The sequence below is a fragment of the Monodelphis domestica genome, chromosome 1 (genome assembly GCF_027887165.1).
Source record: "Monodelphis domestica isolate mMonDom1 chromosome 1, mMonDom1.pri, whole genome shotgun sequence".
NCBI lineage: Eukaryota > Metazoa > Chordata > Mammalia > Didelphimorphia > Didelphidae > Monodelphis > Monodelphis domestica.
In genome coordinates this window covers 530,075,659-530,098,150 of record NC_077227.1, presented here as the reverse complement: position 1 = coordinate 530,098,150, position 22,492 = coordinate 530,075,659, and the positions used below count along the sequence as shown (strand labels likewise).

Sequence of the window (22,492 nt, the reverse complement as noted above, 5' to 3'; positions counted from 1 at the left end):
AAAATTTGTTATTTAGGACAAAAGAATCCAACTTTGTAAGTATTCTCTTTGGGATAAGGGAATTCAATGATGGTAAAAGTGTGTGTACTGTATCTTATAAAAATAATTCTATAAAATAGCAACATAGGAAAGCCGAGGATATTGTTCTTTGGTAAGTTGAAAGGTTTAACTGAAGGACTTTAATCCTGGAACCCCAGAATTCTGGGGTGAAAAAGGCAGGGGAATGAACTTCATTGCAGTTTAGAAGTCAGTATTAAGAGCCATAAGAATATACCCACTACTTTTTTTTTTTAAATGTCTCTAAGCAATCATTTTAGTTCCTGATAATTAATGGTCTGTATTACTAGACCAGGAATGCCTAACTAATCAATAACATCACAGTATTTATTAAGCAGTAATAAGCTATACAAGCTTAATTTTTTTGTTTGTTCATTTGTTTTAACAAGCTTAGTTTGAAAAGGGCCATTACAAGACTCACCACAGAGGCTTGAGCACATCCTTCTAAGCAAGGTATTCTTAGGATCCATAGACTTTTTATAAAATATTTTGAGAACATATTTCAATACATTTTCATTTCCTTTTTAATTTCATGGATTTAACTTTATGTATTTAAATACATTTTCTCCACAGGTTGTTTCTGCAGACTGGCAAAGGTGTCCTTGACACAAAAAAGTTAAGAATCCCAATTCTATGCACAACCCACAAAGCTTAAGATAGACCATGAGCTCTGAATTGTGGAACTTGTTATAATATAGATTAAGTTCTTAACTTCAAGTAAGTCACATTAGAATTCTAGTGCCTTCCATTGCTATTACCCTGTAGTTGACCAGAGGTCCAAAGCAGAGGTCAAGGTACTTCAGCCTGAGAAGGTAGTGATTTAGATAAGCCTGAATTCAGAGCCCACTGCATCTTTGGTTTGTGTAACCAAGAAGACTGGAATTCATCCAAGTAAGAGGTTTTGTTATAGATAAGCCCACTTCCTTATACACACTTCAGTAATCTTAAGCAGACATATTACATACAAATATTTTCTCTATCTCTCCTTAATGGAAAATAATATGTTCTTTATTGATTCCTAGATAAATCTTTACAACTATCAGAAAATGAAAATTAAAAAAGCCTTAATGGGCAAGTTAAAAGAGGAGAGGAAAGAGAAAGAAACAAAATGAAAGAACATAATTTATTATAAATTAGTTCCTCTAATCTGCACACCTGGATTGAGTATTGACACTAACTCGGCTTGGCTTAATCATGAGAGTACTTAAGAGTCCATCTAAAGAACACTTATGTACTTGTGAATTGAGTGTGCTGTCAAGTAACAATCCAGAATGTTTTTAAGATCCTAAAAGATATGAAAAGGAGAGTTTTATTTAGGAATAAGTGAGATATAATTAAAAGAGTTAGGTTGCTATCACTTAAAAGGAGTGTATATTTAATTATAACAAAACGCAGGTACACTGGTCTACTCACAGTCTCTTGAACATAAGTTTCCATCTTCCATGTGTATGGCTTTGTACTGGATATCCCCCCACCCCATGCTTGGAATGCTCTGCACCATCATTTCTGTTTCTTAGTTTCCCTAACTTCTTCCTTCAAGACATAATAACTCCAAACCTCCCTTCTGCAGGAGATCTCTCCTGGTCTCCTTTAGCTTTCAGTGCCTTTCCTTTTCAGAATTCTTGCTGTCTATTCTGTGTATTTTAAACACACCCAGTCATTTCTATGTTGTCTCTCTCGTTAGAATGTATGTTCCTGAATGTCCATGACTGTTTCTGGCCTTTCTCTGTTTCCTTGGCACATAGCCCAATGGCCAGCAGGTCTGTTGACTGAGTGAGGAAGAAATGATGTGCAGTTATTCTAGACTAGAAATAGGACTGGAGAAGGATACCCAGAACTGAGGCAGAAAAAGAAAATCTGTATTTTTCTCACAATTTTCTAAGATAAAGTTTTCTCTCCTTGTTAACAGAGGAGAAAAATACTTAACAAAATTGTGGGTGTGTGGCTCCTATATGTGTTGTCTTCACATATCAGAATGTAAGCTACCTAAAGTCAAGGACTACCTTTACTTTTGTTTTTATATCTTTAGTGCTTAGGCACAGTACAAGTTTTTAAAAAGTTTTTTTCATCCGTTTAACAATTTAAATGAAGACATTAAAATTGATTGGAGAAATAACTTTTTGTTCCTTCATAGGTACTTGTTTCATGCCAATTATTAAATTTTAACCAGACCTCTCAAGCCCTGGTTTGTAATTCCTTCTTTATTTACCTAGATGTTTAAAGTATAGGATCATCAAACACCAAATCATTTTCCCCATTCCACTTCCTTGTGAGTAATAAAATGACTCCTTTGCTTGGTGTATCCTTCTGCTTCTGCCTTCTCTTCAAATTCAGAGTTAAGGAAAGGTCTCTTTTGTGGTTATATATGGCTTCTATCACTTGAATACTATTTCAAGATGAACAGATTCAAAAGATGTTTTTCACCAGTCAATCAGGGTTATGGATTTTGTTTCTAGGAGTGGCTATTTAAAAGTCGATCAAAGTCTATCCATCATTTCTTAGAGTATATAGTTTTGCTATCATGATAAGCAGCTTCAACACTACTTTAATATCCTACTGACATTTATTTTCAAGTATAGGAGGCATATGTGGGGATGATATGTAGAAAATTAGTTTAAAATCTGCATGTTATGGAATTTGGCAGGTTGTCTGTTTCAAAGTCAGTGTTAAGGAAGTTGGAAGTTTTAATAGAACCAAGGAAACCCAGAATTTAACTTCCTATATGATATTTAAGACTCTTAGTAAGTACAGTCCCTAAAAGGAGTGCTTCCTAAATTAATTTGGTCTTAAAATAAATTTTAGTACAAATTATTTCCATAAATCCATCATTATTATCATCACCATCATCATTACTAATAGCATTTTAAAGTTTAAAATGAGTTTTATATATATTATCTCTTTAAATCCCTATAACAGTCCTATGAGAAAGGTTTTAAAAGTATTATTAGTCTCATTTTTCATGTAAGGTCACTGAAACTAAGGAAAATTATGTGTCTCTTGGAATAAAAAAGGAGTTAGAGAAATTCTGGAGCAAAACAGGAAATTAAACCCATTCTCATATTGAAAAATGATCTACTATGAAAGTATTCTTAATGCATATATAATTTCTTATTCACTGTTTTAGAGCAAAGGTTCTTAACTGGGGGGGGGGGTCTCCAGACCTCCAAGGGATAAATGAGTAAACTCCAGTGAGGTCTGTGAACTTGGATGTGAAAAAAAGATTATATCTTTATTTTCACTAGTCTCTAACTGAGAATGAACATAGGCAACAAATATTACTCTGAGAAGAGGTCCATAAGCTTTACCAGACTGCCAAACGAGTCCATGACATACAAAAAGGTTAAGAATCTAATTCAAAGGGAAAATCTTGCTAGCACTGAAATTCTTTCACCCACCTGATCTCTTGGAACGCCAGAAACCCATGGGACATATCTGAGTAAATGCTGCCTTAGAGGTATAGATAAGTTGGCCATGTGATGTCTGCTTTGTAAGCCTAGGTTTAACTTCTTAGTTCCCTTTTCTCCATAAATCTATGATCTTAAGACTTGGGGAGGAGTAGAGACTCTCTGTAAGTAAGGAAATCTGAAATGATTTGTTACTCTACTGAAATGATTTGTTAGAACCTTAATAAGCAGAAATGATTTGTAAGATATATCCTATCTTAAACATGGATTGATTTTCATCCTTTTAAGTTCATTTTGCTTTACAGACAAATTCTCTCTTCAATCTATCAGAATGATTTTAAGAAATCTATGTGCAAAATTTCGCACTTTGAAAGGAAAAGGAAACTAAGTGTTGTCAGAACAAGAGTGTAAGATATCTCTTCCAGGAGAAGATGTCAGGGTTGAGGAGAGAAACAGAATGATATCAGCCTTTTCATAACTGGAAATGATGTCAAATTGAAGCAAAGAAAGCACCAACTGATACATCTGTACCCCCTCTCTTGCAATCCAAGGTGGGAAGAATACTTAGAGCCAAAAGATCATTCTAGGTCGAACAGCCTCTGTAGGCTTGGAAATTCTGTCTCATAGAAAAGTATATCTTCACTCATATGATTTTGGGGTTTCATATGTGACACATGAAACACAGATTTAAGAGTAATCATTTCATCTCATCTCATTCTTCTCCCTGATATGCTCCTGATTCTTCCAGACTTTACCATCAAGATTCAACTGCCTTTTTATCTTGTACTGTCCCTCAGTGCATTCTGCAATGCTGGTCTCCTTCTCCCACTAGTGAGTTCTATTTGGAAAACGGGTACAGGATAGGCATGTTCCATTCTCTGCCCTGCTGTGTTTCTCATTCTCCTGTATATTTTCTCCCCTTTTCTCCTCTTCCCTGCTTTTCAGGTCCCTTTTATATGCTGACTTCCCCCATGGAACAATAAGCTCTTTTGAGGGAAAGCAGTATTTTTCTTTTTGTTTCTATTTGCATCCTCAGCACTTAGCACAGTGTCTAACACATATTAAGTATTTAGTAAATACTTGTTGCTTTGTATGGAACACAATTATAGGTAACACAAAGACCATATTTTTTTCATCCTTCTGACATGCTTTTGGGTGTAAAATTGACTTAAATTGATTCGAAGCATGAAATTTACTTATTTACTTCACGAAATCCCAAGGTAAACATGTTTGCAAGAGCACAATAAGCTGTTCTAATGGCTTATTTAATATCATTCACGGCATTGTTTCAGTTGATTTGTTTTGACTGTCTAAATGAAGGTAATTTGCAACCAGTATAAACATGAAATGAATACCATGCCAGAAGGGAAAAGACATACAAATGAAATCCTTGGGGCAGAAAATTAAAGGCCATTCAAGATGGCCAGGCGATGAGAAGACCCACCATCAATGGGGTGAACTTTCCCTCTTATCCCTCTCCTGTTCTGAGTTCATTCCAGGACCCATCCAGGATCCTTCAATGCTCACACAGCTTAGTTGAGAAGAGCTACCCCCTTAGTATCTTACCCAGGGAAAACACTACACAATTTCGCAACGACAATGTAATTATCCTCTCCTTGGATTCAATACTAGACCCAAATAATTGTCCATTTGTAGTCAGGAGGAATGGCTTCTGTACTTTTACCCCATTTAGAATAGGGGTCACTAAGTTCCCAAAAATTGATTACCTCTGAATTTGAAATATCACCAGGCCTTACCATCTGCTCTGTTACTCTATCCTAAGGTGCTCTAGGTCTTATCCCTTTACTTATCCCTTCATCAGAGAGCCCCGCACATGTGGCCCTTTCATCTGACCTGCCGAGATACCCCAAGGACATGTGAGCCTTGCCAGATCCCTCCTGGAGTAGTACCTTAGAACTTCTGGATCTTTTATCCTGTAGCTATGCCTTCTTTCATAAAGTACTCAATTAGAAGGCAAGTTCCTTCAGAATTCTTTCTTAGTTGTATCCTCAGAACTCAGAATATAGTTCTTAGCATAAAATAAATGCTTTTTATCCATCCATCCATTCATCTACAATGCCTTTAAAGACAAATTGTATCGAATCCATAGTTTACCTTCACACACTGGGCAACATTCTCCAGGCACTTTAACAGGGTTCATGCAGCTTTGTCCACAGGCGGTTGCAACGCAATGTGGTTCTCCGTTAATACACTGGCAGAATGTGCAGTCATCTTCTCTCCAGCGGTCTCCATGTGCTCGGATCTGACCACTGGCAAAGCAGCCAGCAGGATTGTTAAAGGGATACACTGGATCTAAATCAAAGCACGAGTTCTGAGTGAGATCAGGGGCAACTCTAAATGTAGTTTGTACCTAGAGATAGCTTTTGTAGGCAGCAAAATCTAGTCAATAGCAGTGCTTTTCCAACAGGGCTGAGCAGAAGTTCACCGCTGTATGAGGAGTCTCTTAAAAGTTCCTGTGTAGGCAGTCATTGTAACGAATTCATGTCTACTCATCATGACACAGTACCAAGAGTAAAAATCTAGACACAAAAAACAATGCAGCAAGGTTCTATAACTTAAAAAATTTGGAAAACACTGGAGCTATGGGTTGACAAATAGAAATCTAGGATTCATTTTTTAATTTATCAATGAATTGTAGGTTTGATTCTTTGTTCTGTCTCAATTTTAACACCTGTAAAATGGAAAAATAATGTATTCTCCCAACTAACTTTTAGCTCTGTTATTACTTCTAGGATTATAAGAAATGTATCTCTCTGATGCCTTAAAGTCCATTAGGAAAGGTACTAGGTGAAAAGAAGAGGCATGGTGGTCTCTTCTTAAGGTGTAGTTTATTACATTGCATGCTCAGACATACCATGGGTCAGTGCATATGCCCTGGAGGAAAGGCTGTGAGCCTCAGCTATTTTTCTCCCCGTCAGCCGGGCAGCCAAGCAGCAGCCAAGGTTGGGGGACAGAAGTAGCCAAGGACAGTCACTGTAAAAAAAAAAAAGCTTTCTGAGGTTATTTGAGGAGGACATCAAGACTGCATGCAAAATCCCAAAGTACTCTCATCACGAGAGGTCCTGGATCAAGAGGTTAAGATTTCATTTTCCCCTCCTCAAAGAAAGTTAAAAACTAGATTTAACCCAGCTTCAAGCAATTGCTTCTTTGCTGGGGAAAGGAGCTCTGGCATTGAGAATCAGGTGCGCTGCTATGCTGATGAGATCAGTGCAAGGTGTAATGAAAGCAGGATGGTCAACACTAAAGTCAACAGTTTTGCTTTTTAAAAAAAGCTATCTTAGCAGAAGAAGGGAGTCAACCCTGAGATAGTTTAAGTTTAACCTTCCTAGATTCCCTTTTAAAAATATTGCATGACACTTCATAAGCAATCAGAGACAAGACTTGAATTTCAGGAAATGAAACAAAACAGGATCTGAGTCCAGACAATTCATTTGGATTGTTATACAGGAATTCCTATCTATGTTTTGACACAATCAACCTGTTCATGGTTTTACAGACTGTTGTGGAATGAGGGCAGTAAAAAAACCGGGGAATAAATTGAGGAGTTAAAATTCTGATCAGATGTTTCTATCCCCAGGGAATTGTTTGAACTGAACTATCTTCCTCCTATATTGGACAAAACAATTTTTAACAAGGTAAGAGACAGAGACCTTTGTTGTTCAGTCATGACTGACTTTTCCTGACCCCATTATGGGATTTTCTTGGAAAACATACTGGAGTGGTTTGTCATGTCTGTCTCCAGTGGATCAAGGCAAATAGAGGTCAAGTGACTTGCCCATGGTCACATAGCTAATAAGTCTGAGACTTTATTTGAACTTGGGTCTTCCTGACTCAGGCCTAGAGGCTTTATCCACTGAGCCATCTAGCTGCCTCCCAAGACAGAGACCGTTACCTGCTGTAAACTATGTTTTTCCATGGCTTTTAATTGTTTTCCATATTAAATTCTTCCATGCTCTGGTTTAAACAATACAAAAATGCATTTAGTAAGCAGTATATGGCCAAGGAATTGTGAAGACCTGGGGTTAAGTCCTGGCTCTGGCACATAATGGCTGGTATCATCACTTCTTAGGGCCCCTTACTCTGTGCGACTTGAATAAATTTCCTCACCAGCAGTACCCTAGACTAATCAAATCACAGTCTGAAAAATAAATCAATCTCTCTCTCTCTCTTTCTCTCTCTCCCTCCCCTCTCTCTCTCTTCTCTCTCTCTTTCTCTCTCTCCCTCCCCTCTCTCTCTCTTCTCTCTCTCTTTCTCTCTCCCTCCCCTCTCTCTCTCCCTCCCCTCCCCTCTCTTCTCTCTCTCTCTCTCTTTCTCTCTCCCTCCCCTCCCTTTATCTTCTCTCTCCCTCCCCTCTCTCTCTTTCTCCATATATATAATATATATAATATATATATATATATAAACAAAAATAAATAAAATGCAGCAGAGGAGGGAATAACAATGTTTGAGTATTACTGCGAGGTACAAAAGGGTATAACAGTGGGTGTTTGGCTCCACATAAGGTTTTGTGTTCCAGTCATAGCAAGGTTGTAGGAGTCTTCCTTTTATAGTATTGTGTAATACAGAAGAAAGAGCACTAGATACTCAGTTTCCAGTCCTGAATCCAACACTTGCTAATTTTCTTTAAAACTCCACTCATCTTAAAAGGAGGATGGGACTGTTTGATTTCAAAGTGTGCATATGCTCTAAAATTCTCTCTCTGAACTTTAGAGGTGGGTGGTATGGGGGTGTAGTGGGAGAAGAATGGAAACAAGCTCACACCCAAATTTGCCTCTGCTCCTGGTTCTGTCATTTGGAACACAACTGATTTCCTGGGGCTATGCTGCCACTGGTTCATCCAGTAATGTTGTTATCCTTTCAGTTACGTCTGACTCTTTGTGACCCCATTTGGGGTTTTCTTGGAAAATACACTCGAGTGGTTTGCTATTTCCTTCTCCAGATCAATTTACAGACAAGGGGACTGAGTCAAACACGGTCAAGTGACTTGTTCAGGGACCCAGAGCTGGTAAGTGTCTGTAGCCAAATTTTAACTCAGGGCTTCCTGACTACAGACCTGGTGTTCTATCCACTAAGCCACTTAGCTGCATCTCTTAGTAGTAATGCCCCTCTAAAAATGGGCTGTATATAGGAGATTAAAAAGAGATAGAAGATGGAGAAATAGTGTAAAATAGAACAGTCCTTTTCCTGGAAGCTAAATGACAGAGTGGATAAAGTGTTGGCCCTAAAGTCAGGAAGAGCAAAGTTCAAATCCAGGCTTAGATACTTAATAGCTGAGTGACCCTAGGCAAATCCCTTAACCATATTCTGTCTCTGTTTCTTCTAGTTAAATGATAACAACACCTACTTTCAAGGATTGTTGTGAAGATAAGAAGAAATAACATTTATAAAACATGTATCATAGTGTCTGGCTCATAGTAGGCACTTAAATGTTTATTCTCTTCCCCTTCCTCCTTCCCTTCAATAATTCCATAGATCTGGATGAACATCGGGCAATGGTTACAATCATGGTATTCATGGCTAGGTTTTGAATCATTCAAAATGCTTCCCCTTTCTGTACTTAACTGAGCAGATTTTTATTAATGTCTTTGATTATTATTAGGGAAATTACCTTCACAAACGGGACAGCATTCTCCTTCTGGCTCATAGTATCTATCACAGTTCAGCTCACCACACTGAGCAGAGAAACAAATAGAAACACCTCCCTGGCATCTGCAGAACTGACAATTGTCCATTCGAAACATGTCTCCATCGTAGTACTCCACACTGTTAAAAACGCAAGCTGGTTTCGTTTCTAGGAGTTAAAAAAAAAATTGGTCCATTCAAAGGAAATGTGGTAGAAGGTATTTCCAAATAGCTTCTAGATATCTGTATGGATGTACTTTGATGGAAAATTAATATATCTAAGGAAGTGTGCTATATTAAATTAAAAAAAAAATCAAAGTGGATCAATACTCTTAGCTCTAAAATTTCCCTCAGCAATGTTTTCAATGATTTTTTCTTAACCAAGTGATGGTGTCTTTTACTCTGAATTCACACTATGTGACACACCTATTAAATGACCAAAAAAGCACCTTTTGTTGTTGTTGTCCTTTTCTTCTTTTATCTAAATGAAATGATTCAGGCCTCTCTAATCTTTCTTGTGTCTCTAATATTTTCATCTCCACATCATTCTCTCCCATAGTATTCTGTCCTTGGTTCTCTCTTTTAAAAAACAGAATCAAAGAATTATAAAATCTTAGAGTTGCCAAGGACCTCAGAGGTAATCCAATTCACCTTGTGCCTAAACACCTCTCCTCCAGCCAACATGACATGCCTGACAAATAGCTATCCAGCTTTCACATGAAGACATCTAAACAATGGCATTCTCCATGCATCCTATTCCACTTAAGGACAATACTGTGAGGAAGTTTTTCCTTACATGAAACCAAAAATGCTTCCCACTAGCTTTCACCCACAAGTTCTCATTCTGCTTTCTGTGGCCAAGCAAAACAAGACTGATCCTTCTTCCATATAACAGCCCTTCCAGGACCTGACTCCAGGCATTCCTGTTCATATGAAGTCTTCCATTTTTCCAGGTTAAATAGCTTTAGTCCTTTACACTAGTTTTCACACAGCATGGTTTTGAGTGCCCTCATTGGATTTTTCCCTTCTCTGGACATGTTCCAGCTTGTCTCAATGCTATTCTCTAACACATCAATTCCCAGAAATGAACACAATAGAAATCAACTTGGTTTGCTAATAGTAACTGTACATTTAGAACCAGAATCTTAGTACAAGTTTCTTTCTCTGATTCTAGAGCTCTTCCTCAGATTCTATCTAAACAAATTACTTCAAATGAAGGGAGCAAGGCCTTCTTATTGAATGTCCTTTGTTCAATAATATGGCCTTGGGAAGTCTCTGCATTATGAGGTGCAGCCATTTCAATTTCCCTTCCAAAGTCCCGCAGGATCCTCAATCTGCTACAAATATCACTTAATGCTACTTTGCATTTACATAACAACTTGACTTTCAAGGTGTTTCCTCATTTATAATCACGTCTGAGATAGAATTAAAGTGAATAGCTCCCCTTTAAAAGGTTTTTAATTTATTTTTTTATTTCTTAATGTATTATTAGAAGGAAAATCAAGGCCAACGTGGCAATGCATTGCAAAGCCCTGAAATAGGACATAAAGCAAAAACTTTTTTTTTTTGGTTTGCTGGTCACTTGTCAGTTTGTATGGTGATTTAATTATTTTTGTTGATGGTTACTATTTTGTAATAAAATATTTCTCCTTTTAAATCAATTTCTTATATATTAAAATTCTCTTTTTCAATGATGAAACGACCAGCTAGGCTACATGTCCCTGGGTGTGAAAACCAACGTGTTTTCATAATTTGAATATTTGGATTTATCAGAAAAAACAAAATGTCGTATTCTAACAAAATGTTTGAATTCAATTGTGTTCAAGTTGCAGAAAAAAAAAATCCTTATAGTTATATAAACCAAAAATCAACCACTTAGTCTTTTTAGCCAAATTGACCAATAATATTCTTGATGAGTGATTTGAAAGGCAGGAGGAGAATCTTGTTTATTAATAAGGCAGTTCCAGGTGAAGTAGGTATTAATAGAATGTAGATAAGCCTAAAAGGTAGATGGTAACAGAAGAGACCGTTCTTTCTGGCTTGAGTACAGGTAAGAACGGAAAAGGATTAGCAGATAGGTAGCTGGAGGAAAGTGTCCAACAACATACTTTTAAAAAAATCCACAAACTCACAAAAATCCTTTATGTGAAAAATCACACAATATTATGAACTATATTCTTGAAGCCAGGATATACGGAAGGCTATTATTCTAGAATAGAGAATAATAAAATTACCCTGAGTCTTTGAGAAGCAATTATCAATTACTTTATTGATCACTGCAGTTGAAGTGGCAATCTCTTAGCACAGTAAAACTATAGTTGGCTCCAAGAGGAAGATATAAATGGACTAGTAAGAAAGAAGTGTTAAAAGGAAACTGTGAATGACAAGATTTGTATCAAATAATGCATTACTCTGTTAAAATGTCTTCTTGGTAATTTAGCTTGTATTTTCTGCTTCTTCAACTGACCTGCAAACTCCTCAAGGGCTACAACTTGTGTGATTTATTGTTTTTGTATTTCAGAGCTCCTAGGTGCAATGCTTACACAAAGGACTTAATAAGCACTGCTAACTGACAAAGTATACAGATTGATGAATAGTGAGTAGTGATGGATAATAAAGAAGTTCAGTTCAATTGAACTCTACCCAATTAAACAGACATTTGTTCAATGTCTACTAAGTCTTGCTAGGTATTAGGAATGTCAAACCACAGGCTTAAAAGCTTGTGTATTAATAATTACACCACAATTATTAAGAAAAGTCTCTGACATAGAAATCCATACAATATTATGACATACAGAAGAAAATTATTACCCCCTCCCCCTTTTTCTGCCCTTTTAAAATTTCTCAGTGGAATAAGGTTGCTAAAGTTGCTTCTGGCTTTGGATTCTTTGGGTGTGAGCTGCAAACCTATTAGTAAATGGTTGTTTAAAAAAAGTCCCCAAGTAAATAGGAAAATTTAATCAGTCTAAATTTTAACAATTCCCCCCAAAGTCTTTGGCTTTGTAAACATCAGGCATTTACTCATTATGGATTATAAGGAAAGGAATTATACTGCAATATTCTAAAGGTACATAAGATAGGGAATCAGACAGAAATGAAATTAATAGTACAATATACTAATAGGCATTCAAGTAAATACTTATCAAATATCGTTTGAAAGTGCCAGAATCCCCATAGTGTAGGAATGAATTTGCTGACCCTAGGAATACCACTAAGTACTGATTTATTCATAATATTATGCATACAGTGGATGCTTGAGAAATGTTTGGTTTTTAAATGACAATGAAGAATTTTGATAGTGTAGTTTGTACTAACAGGGATCAAGTGAGAACAAGTATTTCCCAGATCGACTGATACCATGTACTAAAAGGTGCTGGGGGAAACTTAAAAGGCAAGTAGTACATGCAGAATATTTTCACACATCAGCACAATAAGTATTCTTATTAGGAAGGGATGAATCTATACCATTATACTCTCCTAGCCTCATTCATAATTGAATGTCTAACAAACAGGAGCAATAAAACACAGAGAGAAATGAAATGAAGTAAAGCATCTTCCCATTAAGAATGGCATCCTGAAGTACTAAACCAAGAAGCTTTCCCTATTCTTGTTCCATAAACCAATATAACTTTCCTTCATGGGTCCTCCCGTTCCTCATCTTCATAAAGACATAGAGAAGTAAAGAGTTCCCATAAGAATCTATATAATTATATATCATCATATTCTTAAAAACTATATAAATATAAATACAAATATAAAACAAATTTGCATCTATTATAATTTATGTGCATCTATGTAGTCTACGTGACTATGCAACATACAGATGGATGGCTCCTCCCAGAACTATGCAAGCCAACCATGCCTTCATTTCTCACAAGGGTACACTCCATATTTCTCTGCCAAGCTTCAGAAACCTCTACATTCTGAGATATCACTCCAGCCCTGGAATTTATACCTTAGAAGCACTCTCCACCCCTAGGACCTATCCCCCTCACTGAATAGTCCCTCCTAGAATCTCTATTTAAAAGAAGAATGACCAGGCCAGCCAGGGCTTCATTTCTCATTAGACTGCATGACAGACTTCTCCATCATTTTCCAGTAACCAGTACCTTCATAAGCACCCCATGCCCCTTTGGCTCTCTTTCAAGTGTTGGTTTACCTTGTAAGAGGGCAGGGTCTATCTTTCTTTCTGCTTTATGTGTGTGTGAGTGTATATATATATATATATTTATATATATATATATATATATATATGTGTGTGTATTTATGTATGTAAATATGTGTGTGTGTGTGTATTTTTTCAGCACTTAGTATAGTTCTTGGAACATAGTAAAAACTTAATAAACACTTTGATTTGTTAATATACATAGGTATGTATTTTTTCCCCCTTCTGGATGATTCTTCTCACACTTCATCCCCATTTGAGAAAAATCAATAAAACAAAAAGATCCTTGGTAATCTATCTTATCTAAGTTGCCAAAGTATGATAATTCTAAGGCACTAAAACAGTTGACACATATATAGCACTTTAAGGTTTCCAAAGTGAATTGACTAGAGAAATGGAAATTAAAACAACTGTGAGCTCCCACCTTAATCCTATCAGATTGGCTCATAAATGTGGCAGAAATGGAAATGACAAATGTTAGAAGGATGTGGGAAAATTGGGACACTAATGCAATGCTGGTAGAGTTGTGAACTGATCTAACCATTCTATAGGGCAATTTGGAATCATGCCCAAAAGGTACATACCCTTTGATCCAGCAATACCATTACTAGGTCTCTAACCCAGAGATCACAAAAAGGGGAAAGGACCTATTTGTACAAAAATATTTATAACAGCTCTTTTTGTGGTGGCAAAGAACTAGAAACTGAGGGAATGTTCAACAAATGGAGAATGCCAGAACAATATGTCACTCTAATGGAATACTATTGTGCCATAAGAAACGAAGAACAGGATGATTTCAGAAAAACCTGGAAAAACTTGGATGAACTGATGCAGAGTGAAATAAGCAGAACAACACTGTACATAATAACAGCAATACTGAATGATGAACAACTATGTATGATTTAGTTATTCTCAGAACTACAATGATCCAAGACAATTCCAAAGGACTCATAATGAAAAATGTCATTTGACTCCAGAGAAAGACCTGATAGGGTCTTAACACAGACTGAAATATATTATGTTTCACTTTCTTCTTTTTTCTATATTTTCACATCACTTCTTTTTGGTTCTTTTGGGGGGTTTCTTCCACAAAATGACTAATATCAAAAAATATTTTACATGATTGCACCTGTAAAATCTGTATCAGATTACTGATCATCTCAGGCAGGGGAAAGAGGGAGAAAGGGAGAAAATATAGAACTCAAAAAAACATTTTTTAATGTTCAAAATTATTTTTTCATGTAGCTGGGGAAAATACAATATTAATAAACATTTTAAAGTTTGGAAAAGCCAAGTACATCTATTATCTTCTCAATGATATTGTAAGGCCGATTCCCTTCAAGACAGTACCAAATTAATGACCATAAAAATGAGAGAAGCAGTATCACTGGAATAGGTTACTATTAATAGTCATACTAAATACTATTATTAGAGTAAAATGTTTGTTTGATAACAAAAGCCTGAGAAAAAGATATGAGCTGGAAGTTCAAGGTGATGATTTCAGATGCTATGTGGGGTAGAACAAAAGCTTCAAAATCCTAATGAAAAAAATATAAGATTCTAGATGAAAGGAAAACAATGGGGTGAAAGCTATTCCTTTTTCAAAATTATTAGGAACATGAATAAGCTTTGTTGCTCTGGGTAATGGTGTTATGTACTGAGATTTTAGGATTCAAAGGATAATACAATACCAATAGACTATTATGTAAGAATCTTTTTCTGAGAAAAACAGGAAAAATTGGAGGGGAGGGAAATAACAAAAAACTAACTTAAGCATTATAGTAGAATAGAAATTCCATGAGGGCAGAGGCCTTTTTTTCATTTTTGTCTTTGTATGTCCAATACCTAGTACAGTGCATAGCATATGGCAAGTACTTAATAAATGCCAGCTGAATGGAACTAAATGGAGCTAAGTATTCAGTTATGAAAATTGCCATAAATTGCTTATGATGATCTGGCTATTTTCATGACCATCAGAAGAAAACAGTGAGGGAAGGGTTGAGTCACTGATTCACCAGGGTCCAACCATTGTTCTTGTCCCCTCCTATATGTCTTTTCGGGTGGGGATAATGCCTCATGCTTTCTAAGCTTAAATCTTCTAGAGGAATCTAACACGAAGTCCCTTCCTGAATGTCAAAGAGGTTAAAATGTAACTGGAAAATAAATATACAACAGAATATAATAGATAATGTTAATATGTATTTTTCTAAGTCAATATGTGGCCCATCAGGATCCTTCTGTACAACTTAGTGGCCTCTATTTCTATTTGAGTTTGACACCACTGTTTAAGCAATTAGTAGATATATGGGCCTGAATATGTACATTTTAAAGACACCTATGTAGTCATGAACTAAAGTTAATTATAAAACAAAACTGAAGCTTAAATATACATTTTCCCAAGTCCAAGAAGCCTTTGGAGATAGCCATATGGCCAACACTGAAAGCAAAAAGCATCTTTTGCAATAACCCATGCATTTGTCCCAATTCTTTTCCATTTGTGTGAAAAGATATATAATCGGTTTAAATTCTAACAGATAATGCTGCCTAGAATTAATTTATATTTGGCATTACTTGTTTATCTCTCTGCTAAGATGTGTTATAGTTATGCTTCCTCACATTTAGGGATGAGAGGGAAACAAGTCAAGACTTTATTAAGCATTTAATATGTGTGAGGTATTGTGAAGCATGGCAGAATGGAGAAAGGGCTTGCCCAGAAGTCAAGAATCCCTTGGTTCAAATCCTATGTCTTACATATACTAGCTATATAAACTTGTGGTAAATCACTTAACTTCTCTGAGTCAAAGGCAACTCTCAAAGACTATAAATTTGAGATGAGTTGCTGATTTGCATCAGGCCAAGGGAGTTTCCAAACCAAAATGTACCCATGATGATATAAGTCACAGACAAGCAAAACAAAAGTCCCTGAAACCAATAAATGTATTTCCAAACCATGGATCTTGGTTCTTAGACAATAGGCACCATTTTCCGCCATAGAATATGAGAGGGGTGGGGGGCTATATTTCAAGGAATCTTACAATGATAAAGCAATGTGATACAGTAGACAGCATTGAATATACAATTATGAGGACCTAGCTTCAAATTCTGCCTCTGATATTAAATGTGTGATATGGACAAGTCACTTAAGTTCTCTGAGCCATAATTTCATAATTTATAAAACATGGACTAGATAACTTCCAACGTCCCTTCTAGCTCTAAATTGTGATCTTATGAATTATTTTCCAGGTTCCCTAAGTTTCAATGGAAGCAGAGAGCATGTCATGAAAAAGAATAGTATAGGTAAAAAATGCCCTCCTTAAATCAGGGACAACTTAAATCCACTAAGCTCATGTCTTTACTGGTTCAAGCTTCTGAGGCTCTAGTCCTTTCCTTTTTATATATGTTATTCACTGACAACAATGGGAACTATATGAATGTTTAAATAAAGAACAAAGAGGGTCACAGATTCTGAGACTCTTTTTGCCTCTGAAAATCTATGAAGCAAATTCTGAAACAGCAGAGAATGACTATAACATGGCATCATATGTTACATTTAAAATTTTTTATTTTTGATTGACAAAAGGTGATTTCCCTCTAACTTGTGTTATCTTTCAGCAATATTTTAACTATATCTTCCTCTTAATTTACTAACAGTAATCTTTTTAAGGCTATTCCCTAGTTTAATAAAAGTCAGATGTGGATAGGCTTAATCTTTTCCGCCTCATTTTATAAAAAAAAAAATCATAGTAGTCTCCATGAACAATATAAACTCCACATACCATTAACACATTCAAAGACATCACAGCATTTTCCAGGAGTTCCGTCTCCACGAGAGACTATGCGGGGGATGGATCCCACCTCACACATAGGGAAACCACATAAGCCAGAAAGACATTCGCATCTGAAACCAAAGAAAAAGGAGGGGAAATCCCATGAATAAACAAAAAAAACAGAGTTTGGGGAATTGCAAGCAGCCGTGGTACTGGCTAAATCAGCCCTGATGTCCACTCTGAACAGAGACGCCACAATTATCTTGCATTATTAGTAAATAAGGTGCTCCATGTCAGTGGACACAGGTATGTGAAGCCTGTCTCATTAAGCACCCAAAGGTTTAAAAAAAAAAGGAAAAGAAAAAAAAACCTTTTAAAACATTTTGATTGGGAATCTTTTGCAGAATAAGGTAAGTACTAACTTAACTTAGTGGTGAAATTCATTTGGCTTTTCTTTAGTAATTCAGGATCATAGCTATCACTACATCATAATATAATGGGGCCTCATAAGGTCAAAAGAGCTACTGATACCTTAGTGTAGTTGTTTATCTATACACTAAATGGCCTTCCACTGTTGTACATTGGGATTTTTTATAAAAATAATTCAAATGCATGTATTGTTTTAAAGCTGACGAAGAATTTTACTGACAATCCAATGAGGTAGACACTGAACGTGTGATTATTGCAATCTTACAGATGAGAGGGCTGAAGCTCAAAGTTGTGACTTGCAAACAGAGCTACATGTGTAATTAGGATGTGAGCTAGGAACTAAACTGAGCTCTCCTGACTCCAGGTCTAGGATTACTTCATGCCACACTGCTTTCCTTCTTCTATCTACTCCTCTGCTATTGCTAGTGTGCCTGTTTTTTCTAATCCAACTTAAAAATGATTGGGAGCACATAAAACTAAAAATTTCAACACTATGCTTTAAATAATAATAAAAAACTCCTGGTGAGCTCTCTTAACAGTAAAATGTACAAACTTCATGGAATTTGGGACTATTTTGGCTGCCTAGAGGCTTTTTTGTTGTTTTTATTTACTTCTAATTATTCAGTTATTTTCTTGATAGTAAAGGACTAAATAAATTATCTCAAAAGTTCTACAGTTTATTAGCCATGTTTATTTATATATGTATATGTGTATGTGTGTGTATGTATATATATATACATACACACACACTTTTAAAGGACTGATGGTCCAACCCAAGATTCTTCCTAACTTTTATTCTTAACTCCTACCTTATAGCTCAACATTAGTTAAGTAAATATCACAAAATCAGCAAGTGTTCAAAAAGTTAGTGAACAAATTAAAATGAAAAACCTTATACATGACTCAATCAACTAAATTCAGACTACAGCAATCAAAGACCAGTGATTATCACAGAATCTTCGAACTGGAAGGAAAACACATATACTATCTCATCCATTCCATGCTTAAACAACATTCCCTTGAACAATAGTGAAGTTTTGTTTTGTTTTTTTAAGATTTCCAGTAAAATTAGGACTACCTCCTAAAGTAGCATGGGGAATAGCTTCTATTTTTTTTAAAGTTTTTCTTTACATTTAGCCTAGATTTAACCTCTATTCAATTTATACCCAATGGTCTCATTTTTGCTCTCTGAGGCAAATAGTACAAATCCAATCACTCTTCTATGATAATCCTTCAAATGGAAGTTAGGAAATGTACTTGACTTTTCTTTCAAACTAAATACCAATATTTTAATTTTTTATTCTTTTATAGATGTTTTTAGGTTCTCTACATTAGAAGCAACTCATCAAATAGCACCAAATAATTTAATTAAACATTTGATTAAGGAGATAAAAGATTCAAAGAATCTCTAAATAGGAAGAGATTATCTAGTTTCACCCATACTTGAAAAAGAATCAGCAAACTACAACTTACTCAACAAATGGCATCCAGCTTTTTTTGAAGACCTCTTTATCTTCAGTGAGGGGGAAACCCATTCTGCTTTGGACAGCTCAAATTACTAGAGCATTTCCCCTTAAATCAAGTCTAAAGACTCTCTAGAAGTTCCCTTGCAACTTCTACACATTACTCCTACTTCCTCTTGTTTGTGTCAGCTTCCACAGGATATCCCTTAATTTCCTTGAGAATGACTATCCGGTCTTTCTAAGTCTTCCTTTCTCTAGGTTAAATATTCCAGTGGCTTCATTTATTATATGGCATAAACTTGAAGCTCTTCATGATCCTGGTTATCCTTTGGACCTTGCCTTTTCTGCCTTCTTAATGGTCTTCCTAAAATGTACCATCCAGAAGTAAACAACTGCCAGGGCACAGTAAAGCTAACATCCACCAAATCTTGATTGTCATACCTTTCTTAATGCAGTCTTAGAAAGTATTAGCTTTCTTGGCTGTCATATCATAGTTCACTGACATAGGTTCCCTCAGTTCCCACAATTAACTACTTGCTATCTCAATCCCCTCAATTCTCTCAGCTTTCAGTTCACAAAGCATGAGAGATCTCTTATCTCTTTCAGTTAAACTTCTGTACAGTCATGTCTCCTCAATCTTATACTTGCAAAATTTATTTCTGATGACTTTACATTTATTCCTATAACAGATCACTTTACTCTAGCATGCTAAAATTTTAAAAATCTTGATTCTGCCATTCAAAATCCAAGCTATTCTTCCTAGTTTGGGATCATCTGTGAATTTGGTGAGTTCATCGTCTATGTCATTATTCAAGTTATACACAAAAATGTTAAAACAGTACAAGGCCAAGAATAAATTCTTGGGGAACCCAATTGAAGATCTCTTTCTGAACTGACCTGAATCACCCATGACTACTTTTTGGGTCTGGTCATCCAACCAGTTCTGAATACACATAATTATATAATAATTTAGTATACATCCTCTCTGTTCTGTTCACAAGAATAGTATGAAAATCTTTCTCAATTGTTTTTTCTAAAAACCCACTTAAACTATATTGATATTCTACTGAACTACAAATCTAAAAACCTTGTCATGAAAAGGAAATTAAATTACTTTTTTATAACCTGTTCTTGATGAATCCATACTAGTTCTTCCTCCTCAACATTTCCTGTCATATATACTTATTAATTATCTCTTTAAGACTTTATTTGAGAATTTTTGACAATAAATGAAGTAAAAAAAATCACTGGCCAAAATGTGTCTTTCTCCTGTCCTGCCATACCATTCCAATGTTTGCCATAATCTTTCAAAGATAGCTCAGTAACAGTATCTTCCAGTTTTTTTGTTTTTGTTTTTGGTATTTAGAGATATCCTTCATAAGGACCTGCTGAATTAAACCCATGAATAATGATGCTGATGATGCTGATGCTGATCATAATAACCAACATTTATGCCATGCTTTAAAGTTTCCAATGTATTTTATATACATGATCTTATCCCAGCCTTTGTTATGTGGGGAAGGGTCTAGCTGTGTCCCCATCTTACTGATAAGGGAACTGATACTCAAAGAATTTAAGTGACTTGCCCATAGTCATAAAGCTGGTAGAAGTTAAAAGTCAGGGGTTAGAACCTAGATCTTCTGGATTCCAAGTTCACAATCTGGCATAACTACTACTATAGTAAGTATAATAACAAGTCACTTTTATGTAGATATTATCTCTTTTGAAATCAATTTTATTCATTTTTTCTACTTCAAAGTTCATTTTCCTTAGTTTAAAAATACCCTTCACCACCACAAATCCATCCATATTGTTGTTTGCTTCATTCTTCTCCATTTTTTTGGTCAGGAAGCCTATTCTGAGCTTTAGCATATCTGACGGTACTTCCCATGCTTTAAAGGCTGCCTTCCCCAGAAGAATTTTAGCTCATGGGATGTTACCTATTCTGTTTTTAAACTCTGAAATCTTATCTCCTCAAATCTAGGGTCTGTGCCAGGCTATTCTTGCCTTTTCTTTTCTTGTCTCCCCAAACTCTATGATAGAGTGGCCACTTTCATATCAATTTTTCCTCATTTTTAAAATAAATGTTTCATCAAACATTTAGAGTTAAATATTACTGCAACCAACTAAATTTGCATAGCACTACTCCCATTTAAATTAATTTCAACATGAGAAACTATTACATTTCCCCCTCCTCATTGTCTCTCAGTCTTCATCATGATTCTTTGTTCATCTTTTTCAGGTTTCCTCTTATATGTTTGTAGTTAGTGTGCATTCCATTCTCTTCTGTTTTATTTTTTGCATTATTTCAAAAATGGCATTTCCAAAATCCTCACATTATAATTCTGAACTGCATTTATAATATCCATGAATTAATGTAGCACAATTAATTTTACCATTCTCATATCACTAGGCATTTAGATTATTTCTAGTTTTTAGCAATTATATAAAATGCCATTATGAAAAGAGCTTTTTTGTTCCATGGTCTTATTAACACTTTAAAGGTTTACTCCTCAAAATGGAATTATTAGGCTGAAGGCATTATTTTAATATAATGTTTTGGAGCAGCCAGACAATTCCCCAAAAGAATATTATAAGTTTGTAATTCTGCTAATAAAGAATGTGTACATGTTTTTCTATAACCCTATCAGTGCTGAGTTTTATTTCTTTTATTTTTTGCCAATTTTACGAGAAGTAATACCTCAAAGTTGTTTCAATTTGCATTAATGACAATAATAACACCTATAATAACAGTACTTATTATCTCAAAGAATAGAGGATAGTATGAAACAACATGCAAAGAAGGACTCCTGGCCTTTTAATTTTAAATGAGAACTTGTATTTCCATTTTGCCAGAAAAAAAGTCAAGCTACTAATATTGTCATTATTCAAATGATGACCAATTAATATTTCACATTAAAATAATTACATAATGTAATCACATCTGCATCCAGGAGGGAATAGATTAGAGTGTTACTCATTTTTATAAGTAATGATTTCAGTTCAGTGAATATTTGAAAGCTTAGATGCCTTGATAACTTGAGTCCCAGGAATCAACCAAGCCCCGGGAGGACACTCAGCTCTCCATCTGCCTAGTTTTGATGGTTATTTTTCAGCTATTGTGGGTGGAGAAGTTCTTCCCCTTGCTACACTTTCACAATATTTTCCCCTTTGGAGAATTTATAAATAACTCCAGGAAAAAACAATCCAAGATAAGATTTAATTATTTTTAATAGATCTTCACAAGTCATATTTATTCATATCAACAAACACCTAATAAATAATTTCTATGGTCAAAGTATTCTGGTGGTTTCATAAAGAATTAGATATAGTTCTGCTTTAAAAATCTTGCCAGGAGACAAAACACTATTAAATGTAATGTGAGGTAGTGTGTTAGTGCAAAAGGGTTGTGAAAACAAAGCAAAGGGCAATGGGAATTCAGAAGAACAAAAGCAAGCTCTCTCACTTCCAGTTGTGGAATTAGGGCAGTATTAGGGAAGAGGTAGCATTACAGTTGGGAGACAAAAAGGTATGATTTCAGAGGTCAGAGAGTGGGAAGGTCAG

At 35.5% G+C, this 22,492-nt stretch overlaps 1 protein-coding gene across 4 annotated transcripts in view; it reads right to left on the bottom strand.

The window, feature by feature from the left end:
- Nucleotides 1-22,492, bottom strand: part of CRIM1 (cysteine rich transmembrane BMP regulator 1) — a 240,483-nt gene that overhangs the window by 83,506 nt on the left and 134,485 nt on the right. For 2 of the 4 annotated variants that reach the window (XM_001371615.4, XM_007476072.3), the window contains exons 5-7: nt 17,046-17,167; nt 9,091-9,273; nt 5,577-5,774 (exon numbers count right to left, since the gene is read on the bottom strand). In XM_001371615.4, the coding sequence (XP_001371652.2) occupies nt 5,577-5,774; nt 9,091-9,273; nt 17,046-17,167 (503 nt within the window). The remainder of the gene's footprint in view (nt 1-5,576; nt 5,775-9,090; nt 9,274-17,045; nt 17,168-22,492) is intronic. The other 2 variants (XM_007476071.3, XM_007476073.3) reach the window with 2 other exon arrangements.